Genomic DNA, 13,328 nt, shown 5'->3' on the forward strand with positions numbered 1-13,328 from the left:
CCCAGAGGGTTTTTTTTTTTAAAGATTTATTTATTATATTTAAGTACACAATAGCTGTCTTCAGACATACCGGAAGAGGCCATCAGATCCTATTAAAGATGGTTGTGAGCCATCTTGTGGTTTCTGGGAATTGAATCAGGACCTGTGGAAGAGCAGTCAGTGCTCTTAACCGCTGAGCCACCTCTCCAGCCCCTCCCAGAGATATTTTTAAGTAATTGGGTTTTGACATCTTCATTTCACTCATTTCTATTGTATTATTCCAATCTGTTTCTTTTAAACATCTTTTGATTTATTTTATGCACTTGGGCTCTTTTTGTTGTTTGTATGTATGTATGTATGTATGTGTATGTGTGCGTGCATGCATGTGTGCATGCATGCATGTGTGCCATAGATGGTTGTGAGTTACTATGTGGGTGTTGGCAACTAAACTCAAGTTCCCTGGAAGAACAATGAATACTCTTAACCACTGAACTGTCTTTCCAGCTCCTAGTCTTTTTATTGTTGTTGTTGTTGTATTTTCTGTCCTTGTGCTTATTTACATTTAGGTGAGCTCTTTTATAGAAAATGTTGATTATCAATATCAGTAATTTCTGTAAGTGAATAACTGCTCTTTTGGTGAGAATATTAGCTTCATTTTTTCCCCCAAAGTTTTCATGTTTTAATTATTGTGTTTTACACACTTTAATTTGTATTTCAATTAAAGGATTACTATTTGTATATGCTGATCATTTCTAATACATTAGGTTTTGCAGCCTCACCCATATGTTATCTATTTTTAGAATATGTTTGTCTTTATTAAAAAGTACAGTGTGGTTAGATGTGGTGGATCACACCTTTAATTCTAGGACCAGAAGGCAGAATTTGTATAGTAAAGTCAGGCCAGCAATGGGTACATACTGAGACCCTGTTTGCTTGCATCCATCCATATTATTATAAGAAATGGATATTTTTTATAAGAAAAATATCATAGAGGAGAAATCCTGCTAAGTCTCTTATGAAGTATAATGGTTTCTTTTTAAATTCAGTAGACTTTACAGTTACTGAAGATTTGAGTAGACAGTGCAGAATGTTCTGTTTCTACGTTCTCAATTGTCCCCTGTAGTTAATATTGTGCAGCAGCGTGGTATATTTGTTGCAGTTAATATATCAATATTTTTACATTTCTTTTAAACTAGAGCTCACAAAAAGTTCACATCATGGCTCACTTTTAATTAGACAGTTTGTTGGTCTGCACAGATGTATAGTCTCATGTATCTGTTTTAACATCCTCATAGAAGCTAACCTCAGTCTTCATTTTCTTTCTATTTAGTCCAGCTTATCTCTCCAGTTCTCCAACTCATTAACAACTCAAAGGCTCACTAAACTTTTCTCTTATTTTTCTTCATATATACTGGTACATATAACATGCATAAAAAGGATGTTTATAAAGTAGTAAATAAACGTTGTTAGCATAGGCTTTACAGAGCCCAAGTATGTGGTTGTCAGATGTAATATGTAGGTTTCCTTTTGAGATGGATACTTAGATTTAATACTTAGGTTTTATTTTGGGGAGGCTGAGTGAGTAGAGTGCTTGTCATGCAGGTGTGAGGACCTGAGGATGAATCCCCAGAACCCATAGTAAATCTAGATGTCATCCTGTTATCCCAGCTCTGGGGGGGATGGAGACAGGACAGCCACCCAGAGCTGGTTGACAGTTAACCTGCTGTACACACTAGGAAACATGCCTGAGACCCTATGTCCAACAAGGTAGAAGGCAAAGAAAGAACAGTGCCTTAGATAGTCCTCTGGCTTCCACGTGCATCTTATGGCACACTCACGATACTGTTCATACATGAGAATCCACACCTTGGTCCACAGAGTGTCTGTAACAGGGATGCTGTGTTTAGGGGTGGTTCAGTGTAGAACACTTGGGTGTAGTGTACTTGAAGCTCAGGCTGTGGTTTATAGTAGCCTGTAATTCCAGCTCCAGGAGATAGCCCGTGCCCTTCTCTAACATCCATGGGAATCTATATACACCTTACAGAGATCAACATGTGAATTAGAAATAAATAGTGAAAGAAATTATACCATAGGAAAGTAGAATTGCAAATATATAGTTATTTATTTTAGATATTCTCACAATATGGATCATTGAAAATATAGTTAAAAACTTAGTTTAAAATACAACTAAGGTCATTGCATAAAGTTACTTTTCTCCCTCACTATCTCCCTCACCAGTGAACAGCTCTGCGCCTTTTGTTACTGTGGGGAGAAAAGTTCCTTAGGACAAGGAGACTTGAAACAATTCAGAGTAACACCTGGACTTACTTTACCTTGGAAAGATCAACCTTCTAACAAGGACGTCGGTGACAGCGGCATTGCAACCTGTGAGAAAATACAGAACTACGCTCCACGAAAACAGCGAGGACAGAGAAAGTAAGCGGTCTTGAGTTTAAATCATTGGTAGGCAATGGTTTAACTTGTTTTGGGTCTTACCGGTTTACAGTGAACAGACTTTTATGGAACTTCACACATCCATGCAGCACTTGCTGATTTTCCGCTTACCTAGCAAACAGTTGTCTTTTAGGTTGTTTTATTTTACATTCTTTTTATCAAAATTACTATGGCAGCAAAAGTTAAACCCTGGAAGGAAAATGTAATAAAGACAGCAAAGGCAGGGTTCATTCACTGACTTTTCACGTGGAAGGAAGATGAGACAAACTGAGAGTTCTTCCCTTCCCTCCTGCGGAGCGGCTCCTATTTGTAAGAGTGCAGTGGTGTGCCCGAACCAGAATTGCTGCACGACTCATAGCCCTCTGTCATTCATTCATGTTGTCATTTATCGTTTTCATTCTCAGTTATGCATGCATGTGTTTTGGACAGTATTGAGCTGGTCTCTTAACTTCATTAAAATATAATTATGTCACCTCCCTGTTTGCCTTTCTTTTCCATCCCTGTCATTGAAGACACCTTTAAAAAAAATGTTTACATAGCTATATGTATGTATATGTATTTAGTCATAGACACATTGTAGTCACCTAAAACTCTTGAGGAATGTGCTTTTAGAATGTGTTTTTTTGTTGTGTATTAAGAATATTTTAATATGTAGACTTGATATTTTAACATGTAGAAGTTTTTGTAATTGAAAAAACATTAAAATTTAGCTTGAGAGCCTGGAGAAATATCTCACCAGATAAGAGCACTTACTGATGATCTTTGTAGAGTACGGTTCTCTGTATTCAGTTAAGTGGTTCAGTCTCACTGGTGCGGAATTCCAGGGTAGCTGTTTCCTCTTCTATGGGCGCCCACACACAAGTGTACACACGTACACACACACACACACACACACACACACACACACACACACACACACACCACCTTACAAAATGTAATTTAGGATCTGAGTACTTACTGTCCTTGCAGAGCATCTCTATTCTATTCCCAACATCCATGCATGTGGTTCTCACAACTCTAGTTCGAGGGGTTCCAATGCCACCTTTTTATTTATACAAGTTCCCATACATTTGTGTGCATATATAAACTCAGGCATACACAAAGTAAACAAATACTTAGAAGAATAGCTCAGCTGTAGAATTCTATCTTGTGAGGGTGACAGTGCAATTTCCCAAGGGTCCCTCTTGTATGGTAATTTAAGTGAGCATAGCACAGCTGTGCTGCCAATATTTGAAGATTCAAAGTGGAAAGTGAAATGGCAACAAAGGTTTTTTTTTTCATAAAGAATTCAAAGTTGGAATGATTTAAGAAAACTTAGAAGCATTGTATTTATAGTTAAAACTTTTTTACTTTGAAGCCAGATCATGTATTAGAACCTTATTTTTGCCTTCATCTTAATTCTCACATGTAATAAGATATATCAAAAGGCCAGCAAGCTGAAATCAGTAGGTAGCAAATGGTGAAGTAGGTCAAGCACTATCTTAATGTTGCTATGTGGATAATGATAATTATAATATTCTGGAAAATGAAATTTGGCTTCATTTACATATAAATGATTCCATTAATTTTTAAATAAAAATTATGAGATTGGATAATTTTTATAAAAATAGATGTAGCTTAATGACAGTTGTGTGTAATTGGTACTCATTTTTAAATAATGATAAGTTTACTAATGTATACTGAATATTTGGCAATCTTGTAAAGGGAGATGGTTAAGCTTAGCTTAGTAACGATCTTAAATATTTATAAATGCTATGTTACTAATGAAGTATAAATAGCTAATTAATTTGCATATTTTTGTTTTTTATTTACAAGGTCTTACTATGTAGCTTAGGCTTGTCTGAAACTCTGTAGACCAGGCTGGCCTCAAACTCACAGACATCCATCTGCCTTTGTTTTCAAGTGCTGGGTTAAATATTTGGGTCCCCACTCCTCGCTTCAAGCATAATTGATAAAAATGGTTTTTAGCATGTATCTTAATTTATTTAAGGGTTCCTTTAATCTTTGCTTTTATAGTTTGAAATTTTGTATTTCAGTTGGCTTCTCTGTTTAAAAGTTATTATTTTTAATTATGTGTCTGTAATTAAGTGCATGTCTCCAAGTGTCTCTGCGGAGAGCAGAGGTGATCTCTGGTAAGTTATAAGCCGTTGTGAGCTGCCTGATACAGGTTTTGGAAACTGAATTCAGTCCTCTATAAGAGTAGTAGGTGGTCTTAGCTGCTTAGCCACCTCTCAGCCTTCAACAACTGGCTTTTCTTGATCTCTCTCCTAAAAGATCCTTAGAGTTGATAAGATATGTCGTGCACATAAAGCCTATGTCCCACTTGGATGCTGGATGTGACCAGCCTTTGCTAGGGTCTGATTAGTAGCAGCCTTGTTTGCTTTACTTTCTTCTTGCAATTAAAATATGCTAAACACGATTTAGAGTTTACTTAACCTTTCTTCCAATAAAATAATGATAGTAAAGAAGAATATATTTATAGAAATGGAGATAGGAAAGAATTTCCTGTAGGCATTTATAAAAATGAGAATTAAAATGAACACAGTATTTTCAGTCTTTGAAATTACTAGTTATTTTAAATATATTTGATAATTAAATGTACTTATTGGACTATGTTAATACTATTTTATTCCAATAATTTCAAGTATAAAGGTCTAGTATCTTGACTATTATGCTATTTTTAAATAGGATTTATCATAAATACCCAGCATACAGAAATATAGTGTATTATGACATCTGTCCAGTAGTGATTGTAATATAAAATTCCATGAGTTTAAGCATTAGATTATTAGAGAGACATTGCAGTGGTAATTACTTTACTTTCTATAATTAATGTTGAATATAAGAAGTGTCTTTATTTACCAGATGATTACTTACCAAGTAATAGAGTGTTGTTGCCAGATGTCCAGTCTTCCATGTGGTAAACACCTCATTTAGCTTTGTTCTTTTCCTTGTCTCTCATGCTATCTTTCTTATTCCCATGCTTACGGCCTGTTTTCCTTTTACTTCATGAGCCTGGAGCTTACTCAGCACCATGAATGACCAGCTGCTGACACATGCTCATGATCATGAGAAGGCTGCAGTTCACTGTGCACTTCCCCTCCCCTTTCAGACTGAAATGGCTGTCGTTTCTCCTGGGCAGCAGTCTGTACATTTAGTTACCTGCCAGCGCTGTGTTAAGCCAATGCATGCTAAATGTTCATACACTTTATATGTAAACTGAAAACCACTTTCATTCTTCCTGGATAGGACGAGTTAGTTTTCAATGGCAAAAATGAATTTATGATTGGGATATTTACTATGATTGAGAGAATTTTTTAAACTGTTGCTTATATAAAATAAGGTAAAACCCACTTTAATATTGTGAATAACAGATGAATTCTTGAAATTTTTGCAGCTGTAACCTAGTAATTAAAGCTTATTTTGTCATACTTTGTACTCACTGATATAAAAATGAATGGTTTTTCTAGTTATTCTTTCACAGATCTTATCTTCCTTAATTTTGTTTTTAGAGAGCGATCTCTCCAGCAGAGTATTGTTTCTTGTGTAAGTGTAAGCACGCAGACAGCTTGTGAGGACCAGCCTGGCAAGTTATGGGATGAACTCAGTCTGGTTGGCCTTCCAGATGCCATTGATGTCCAAGCCTTATTTGATTCCACAGGTAGGGGTCTCTCTTTTGTAACAGCTCCCATTCGATTCTGGAAACATTTATACTTGGTGCTTATTCAGTAGTAAATTCTAGAAATAGGTAGGATCATGTAGGCAGGGCACCTCAAAATGTGCCGTAATTGTTTGCTTGATGGGACGTTTTATTGTCATAGGTATTGACAGAGAAGCTTTAAAGAGTCTTGTGAAAACATGGGGAGCATTTTAGGCCAGGCCTTTTACCAGTGGGAGAAAACTCAGGTTTTTGCTTCAAGTGGTTTGCTTACTGCAACAGTATGGTGACTCGCAGAGTGTGGTGCTGTGGGGAGCTGGAGTGAGTTGTTGTGGTTGAACTGATGGTTGATGGTAGGCCAAGTGTTGTGCAATGGAAGATTTAGTCAGATCACTGTTCTTGCATGGATGGGATTGAGAAGACTAAAAGTTAGATGCTGTTAATTTTTCATGTCCCCTAGTCATCAACTTAGTGTTAAACAGTTCTTTTCATTTTATATAAAGACACTAAATGAAACAACTAAGGGAATTTTGCTTGTGGAAGAAGTAATCACTGATTAATAATTTCCAAACTTCTGTGTATACCAGAATCACTGGAAGACTTGTAAAACAAAGATTACTGGGCCACAGTACAAGGCATATTGATTTAATGGGTCTTAATTATGCCCTGTGATTTGCATTCCTGCAAGGTTCCCAAATAGGAATGTTTTTACCCATAAGCCACTGTCAGGGCCAGTTGTAGAAAGGCTACTTTAATGGAATCACATGGGGATACATTATATTTTTACACATCATTGTTTGGTTGGTTTTTGAGATAATTCTTAGTCCTCGTTAGCCTTGAACTCATAACTGTCTAGCACTGGTAGACTTTGAATGGATCCTCCTACTTCAGCCTTCTGAGTACTGAGATTAGAATTTGTACCACTCCAACCAAGTTGCATTAATACCTTTAGTGTTTATTAAATTGTTTATTTTCTTACTATAGGCACTTGCTGGGCTCATCATCGATGTGTAGAGTGGTCACTGGGAATATGCCAAATGGAAGAGCCATTATTAGTGAACGTGGACAAAGCTGTTGTCTCAGGGAGCACAGAAGTGAGTAGAAGAAACAAATACTTAAACCTTTTTTTTTTTTTTTTTTGGCGAATTTAATATGTAGTAGAGAATGATCTTGAACACTTGATCCTCTGCCTATGATACTCTTCAGTATCTGTGTGCTGCTGTGTATAGAATCCAGACTTTGAACATCCTTAGCCTGTCCTACAATCTTTTATCTAACACTTATCCGATGTACAATTTTACTTGGGAGAATTCTTTATTAACTGTGTACCATAATAGGAAACTCTCAAAACACAAAATTTCTAATTTATACCAAGAATATAGTTTGTAAAGTTTTCAGTTAACTTCAAACTTACTTCACATTTAAATAAAAACAGACCAATTTTAGAAATAGGAATACTAATTATGTTTATGTGTGTGTTCATGTGGTCGTCTATCTATCTATCTATCTATAGATTGTCTCTGGGTAGCCCTGGCTGGAACCAGGACTGGACCAGGATCTTCCTGAACTCACAGAGGTCCTCCTGCTTCTGTCTCCTGAGTGTTGGGATTAAAGGGATTTGCCTCTAGGCCCAGATTTATGAAGTGACATTTATTTATTTACTGTCTTATGAGGTCGGCTTCCTCGGTGTAGCCTGGCTGTCCAGGAACTCGCTCTATACCATGCTGGCCTTGAACTCTACTTGCCTCTGTCTCCAGAATGCTAGAATTAATTGCCCGTGCCACCACTGCGAGATACATGTAGTGACTTTAAAAGAGCAAACTAATAAAGATTTCTATCACACAGCAGAAGTATGTTCAGTACTTTGAATGTTGATGAAAATATTTTTGTTCGTTCCGTTTGTCAGTTCTATCCCACAGTAACATGCGTCTCTTGTTTTTCAAAACTTTCCCTTTGATTTGGTTCACCTTTAAATGCTCACAAGTGTGAGGGCAACGGCTACCTCTCATCTATGAAGGCAGCCCCTCCCCCATGTGATCTTTCTTGTCATCTATCAGTTCCTTTTACTTTTGTATAAATAAATGGAGAAGTGGCATAGCTCTTCGAAAAGAACATGGAAGCTAGAAATTTTGACTATAGGAACTGTAAGTGTTTTATTAAGTAAGGCTTTCAGAAGTATAGACTCAAATTATTGTATGGCTTAATTCATATGAGTAATTGTCAATTAAGAATTATCAGGTGACACAGTCTTGTTCCTCTCTGTACTTAGGAGGCTAAGGTAGGAAGGTGCAAAATCAGGCCCAGTTTGTCTTCAGAGTGAATTCAAAGCCAGTTTGGCAATCAACTTAGTGAAATTTCATCTCAAAATTAAAAGTAGAAAGGGGGACTATGTTATAGTTCAGTTACAAATGCTTATTTAGTATATGAATGGCCTGCCTTCCAGTCCGAGCATCTCCCTAACACCCTCCTCCCTGTAAGCCAGAATGCTTGTTCTAGAAATTTGATGTTACATTTAATTTTATATGTATATAGTTTAAGGCATAATACTACATTGTTTAGTGTGACCATACTTGGATAGCTATGTTATGACTGTGGTGGATAAGGGAACATTATCTCTTCTCTTAAAGATAATTCACACCCTCAGTCCCCCCTTCCGTACACAGCTTCTTTGTAGCCAGGGCAATACAGAGGTAGGACCAATATTACTATCATTTTTCGCTTGAGGCATATTTCAGTACATTAAACAAAACACAACAAAACTGAGAGATTGAAATTTTGAATGTTCAAAAGAGATTCAGGCGATCTAAGGAGTAGGAAAGACAAAAGGAATTTCAGGCCTATTGTAATAAGACATAAACATTTTAAAATTGCATTTATCTGTCTATTTGTGCATAAGTGCTTACATTTATTATTTATTTGGGCGCACACTTGTGCATGTGTTTATTCACTAGCAAGTGTGTGGGTGTGACAGTCAGAGGACAAATTGTAGGAATCAGTGCTTCTGTCTACCACACAGAGGCCAGAGGAGTAAACTCAAGGCTTCTTGCAAAGCCCTTTACTGCTTAGCCATCAGCCTGCCCCTGCCACCTCAACAGTACTTTTATTGGAGAACTCTGGGAATAACAAACTATAGCTTCTTTCTAAATTTTGTCCTTTGGTTCACTAGTTACTGATACTTAAACATTTGTAAATATTTAAAGAAAACGAAAAAGTGGGTAACATTTCACAATAGTATAATTCTATGAAATTCAAATATTAGAGTCTACAAATAAAATTTTGGGTGGGGGGTAAATAACAATAATACCCATTTAATTTCCCGTTATGTAAAGCTCACTGCCATGGAGTTGTTGCTGCAGAGATCCAGACACTTTGAATTGCTGTTTAGCATATTGCTAACCACAGTTGCAATTTTTCAGTTTTCAATTATCTTGACAAAACAAAACAAAAAAAAGAGCAGAAAGTTGGGCGGTAGTGACCTATGCCTTTAGTTCTAGCAGGCGGAGGCTGATTGATCTATAAGTTTGAGTCCAGCATGGTCTACAGAGTGATATCTAGGACAACCAAGGTACACTACTAAAGCTGATAAACAACTTCAGCAAAGTGGCTGAGTATAAAATTAACTCAAATAAATCAGTAGCCTTTCTCTACACAAAAGAGAAACAAGCCGAGAAAGAAATTAGGGAAACGACACCCTTCATAATAGAGCCAAATAATATAAAGTACCTCGGTGTGACTTTAACCAAGCAAGTAAAAGATCTGTACAATAAGAACTTCAAGACTCTGAAGAAAGAAATTGAAGAAGACCTCAGAAGATGGAAAGATCTCCCATGCTCATGGATTGGCAGGATTAATATAGTAAAAATGGCCATTCTACCAAAAGCGAGCTACAGATTCAATGCAATCCCCATCAAAATACCAATCCAATTCTTCAAAGAGTTAGACAGAACAATTTGCAAATCCATCTGGAATAACAAAAAACCCAGGATAGCTAAAACTATCCTCAACAATAAAAGGACTTCAGGGGGAATCACTATCCCTGAACTCAAGCAGTATTACAGAGCAATAGTGATAAAAACTGCATGGTATTGGTACAGAGACAGACAGATAGACCAATGGAACAGAACTGAAGACCCAGAAATGAACCCACACACCTATGGGCACTTGATTTTTGACAAAGGAGCCAAAACCATCCAATGGAAAAAAGATAGCATTTTCAGCAAATGGTGCTGGTTCAACTGGAGGTCAACATGTAGAAGAATGCAGATTGATCCATGCTTATCACCCTGTACAAAGCTTAAGTCCAAGTGGATCAAGGACCTCCACATCAAACCAGACACACTCAAACTAATAGAAGAAAAACTAGGGAAGCATCTGGAACACATGGGCACTGGAAAAAATTTCCTGAACAAAACACCAATGGCTTATGCTCTAAGATCAAGAATCGACAAATGGGATCTCATAAAACTGCAAAGCTTCTATAAGGCAAAGGACACTGTGGTTAGGACAAAACGGCAATCAACAGATTGGGAAAAGATCTTTACCAATCCTACAACAGATAGAAGCCTTATATCCAAAATATACAAAGAACTCAAGAAGTTAGACCGTAGGGAGACAAATAACCCTATTAAAAAATGGGGTTCAGAACTAAACAAAGAATTCACAGCTGAGGAATGCCGAATGGCTGAGAAACACCTAAAGAAATGTTCAACATCTTTAGTCATAAGGGAAATGCAAATCAAAACAACCCTGAGATTTCACCTCACACCAGTGAGAATGGCTAAGATCAAAAACTCAGGGGACAGCAGATGCTGGCGAGGATGCGGTGAAAGAGGAACACTCCTCCATTGTTGGTGGGATTGCAGACTGGTACAACCATTCTGGAAATCAGTCTGGAGGTACCTCAGAAAATTGGACATTGAACTGCCTGAGGATCCAGCTATACCTCTCTTGGGCATATACCCAAAACATGCCCCAACATATAAAAAAGACACGTGCTCCACTATGTTCATCGCAGCCTTAATTATAATAGCCAGAAGCTGGAAAGAACCCAGCCCTTCAACAGAGGAATGGATACAGAAAATGTGGTAAATCTACACAATGGAATATTACTCAGCTATCAAAAACAATGACTTTATGAAATTCGTAGGCAAATGTTTGGAACTGGAAAATATCATCCTGAGTGAGGTAACCCAATCACAGAAAAACACACATGGTATGCACTCATTGATAAGTGGCTATTAGCCCAAATGCTTGAATTACCCTAGATGCCTAGAACTAATGAAACTCAAGACGGATGATCGAAATGTGAATGCTTCACTCCTCCTTTAAAAGGGGAACAAGAATACCCTTGGCAGGGAATAGAGAGGCAAAGATTAAAACAGACACAGAAGGAACACCCATTCAGAGCCTGCCCCACATGTGGCCCATACATATACAGCCATCCAATTAGACAAGATGGATGAAGCAAAGAAGTGCAGGCCGACAGGAGCCGGATGTAGATCTCTCCTGAGAGACACAGCCAGAATACAACAGACACAGAGGCAAATGCCAGCAGCAAACCACTGAACTGAGAATAGGACCCCCGTTGAAGGAATCAGAGAAAGAACTGGAAGAGCTTGAAGGGGCTCAAGACCCCATATGTACAACAATGCCAACCAACCAGAGCTTCCAGGGACTAAGCCACTACCTAAAGACTATACATGGACTGACCCTGGACTCTGACCCCATAGGTAGCAATGAATATCCTAGTAAGAGCACCAGTGGAAGGGGAAGCCCTGGATCCTGCTAAGACTGAACCCCCAGTGAACTAGATTGTTGGGGGGAGGGCGGCAATGGGGGGAGGGTTGGGAGGGGAACACCCATAAGAAAGGGGAGGGGGGAGGGGGATTTTTGCCCAGAAACCGGGAAAGGGAATAACACTCGAAATGTATATAAGAAATACTCAAGTTAATTTAAAAAAAAAAAAAACCAAACCAATTAAGAAGCAAAGCCTGTCAGTCAATCAGTCTGCCTGCCTCTGCCTCCTGAGTGCTGTGACTAAAAGCTGTAAGCATCCCCCCCCCCCCCCCCCCCAGGCATCTTCTCTTGTAACCTTCCTTTAATGATTTTCGGCTGTATTTATCTTTTAAAAGTACCCACTGGTATTAAGTATATTTTTGATTATCAGGTTTTTGTTGGAATTTTTTTTCTCTTTCCAGTTCTTTTTTCTTTTTGTTTTTCTGTCTTTTTGACATACACTATCAAGTTTTTATTTGAGATCTTTCTCTTCTCCCTCACCCTGGCCTCTGTGTCTCTGCTTCTGTGTCTGTCTGTCTGTCTGTCTGTCTGCATCTGTGCAGTGGGTATGCAGGTGCTTGTAGAGGCTGGACGGGCACACTGGATACTTTGGAGCTGCAGTTACACATCAGGTTGAAGCCCTCTAAAGTGATTGCTGGGAACGGAATTGGGGTTCTCTGCACGAACAAGTCCCATTTCTCCATCTTGAAGCCGTTCTGGTGTGTAGTGTGAGCACTCGCTGCTGTAGACCTCCCTCCTAGTACTGCATTCTCTGACTCACACAAGCTTTGTTTTAATTTTCATTTGTTTCAATAATTCAATAATATTTCAATGTCTTCCATTACTGTTGGTCACTTATTACCACTATATATTTCCATGTCCTTGGATGTTTTCCATAGTTTTTCCTATTGTTGGTTAAGAAATGTAATTTACGGGGCTGGGGATTATAGCTCAGTGGTAGAGCGCTTACCTAGGAAGCACAAGGCCCTGGGTTCGGTCCCCAGCTCCGAAAAAAAAGAACCCCCCCCCCCCAAAAAAGAAAGAAATGTAATTTACATGATGTAAATGTAGAGTTTTTTTAAAAAATGCTGAGATTTGACTTGTGACGTGGCATGTGATTAATCTTAGAATAAGTGTTCAGCCCTCTGGTATATACTGGCCTTCTCAGTCTCTCTTTAATTTTTTTTTTTTTCCTTCGGAGCTGGGGACCGAACCCAGGGCTTTGCGCTTGCTAGGCAAGCGCTCTACCACTGAGCTAAATCCCCAACCCCTCTCTTTAATTTTTTACAAGTGTATGTGATATGCATGTGTTTATGTGTGTTAATGTATGTATATGTTCATGTGTGTGGGCCAGAGGTTGACATCAGGTATTTACCGGGCAGTGGACCCAGAGCGCACAGGCGCTGCTGACCTAGCTCATCAGGGTGCCCTTAGGACCCCCCGCCCCCGGTGTGCCTTCATC

The 13,328-nt window shown here is 38.3% G+C and overlaps 1 protein-coding gene across 33 annotated transcripts in view; it reads left to right on the top strand.

The window, feature by feature from the left end:
- Positions 1 to 13,328, top strand: part of Kmt2c (lysine methyltransferase 2C) — a 402,268-nt gene that overhangs the window by 81,342 nt on the left and 307,598 nt on the right. For all 33 annotated transcript variants that reach the window (XR_010065729.1, XR_005504105.2, XR_005504104.2 and 30 more), the window contains 3 exons: positions 2,218 to 2,415; positions 5,946 to 6,094; positions 7,076 to 7,185. Coding sequence is in view for 30 of the 33 variants with exons in the window: in XM_039108963.2 (XP_038964891.1) it covers positions 2,218 to 2,415; positions 5,946 to 6,094; positions 7,076 to 7,185 (457 nt within the window). In the remaining 3 variants the exon portion in view is untranslated. The remainder of the gene's footprint in view (positions 1 to 2,217; positions 2,416 to 5,945; positions 6,095 to 7,075; positions 7,186 to 13,328) is intronic.

This window comes from Rattus norvegicus, chromosome 4 (genome assembly GCF_036323735.1).
Source record: "Rattus norvegicus strain BN/NHsdMcwi chromosome 4, GRCr8, whole genome shotgun sequence".
In the NCBI taxonomy this organism is placed as follows: domain Eukaryota; kingdom Metazoa; phylum Chordata; class Mammalia; order Rodentia; family Muridae; genus Rattus; species Rattus norvegicus.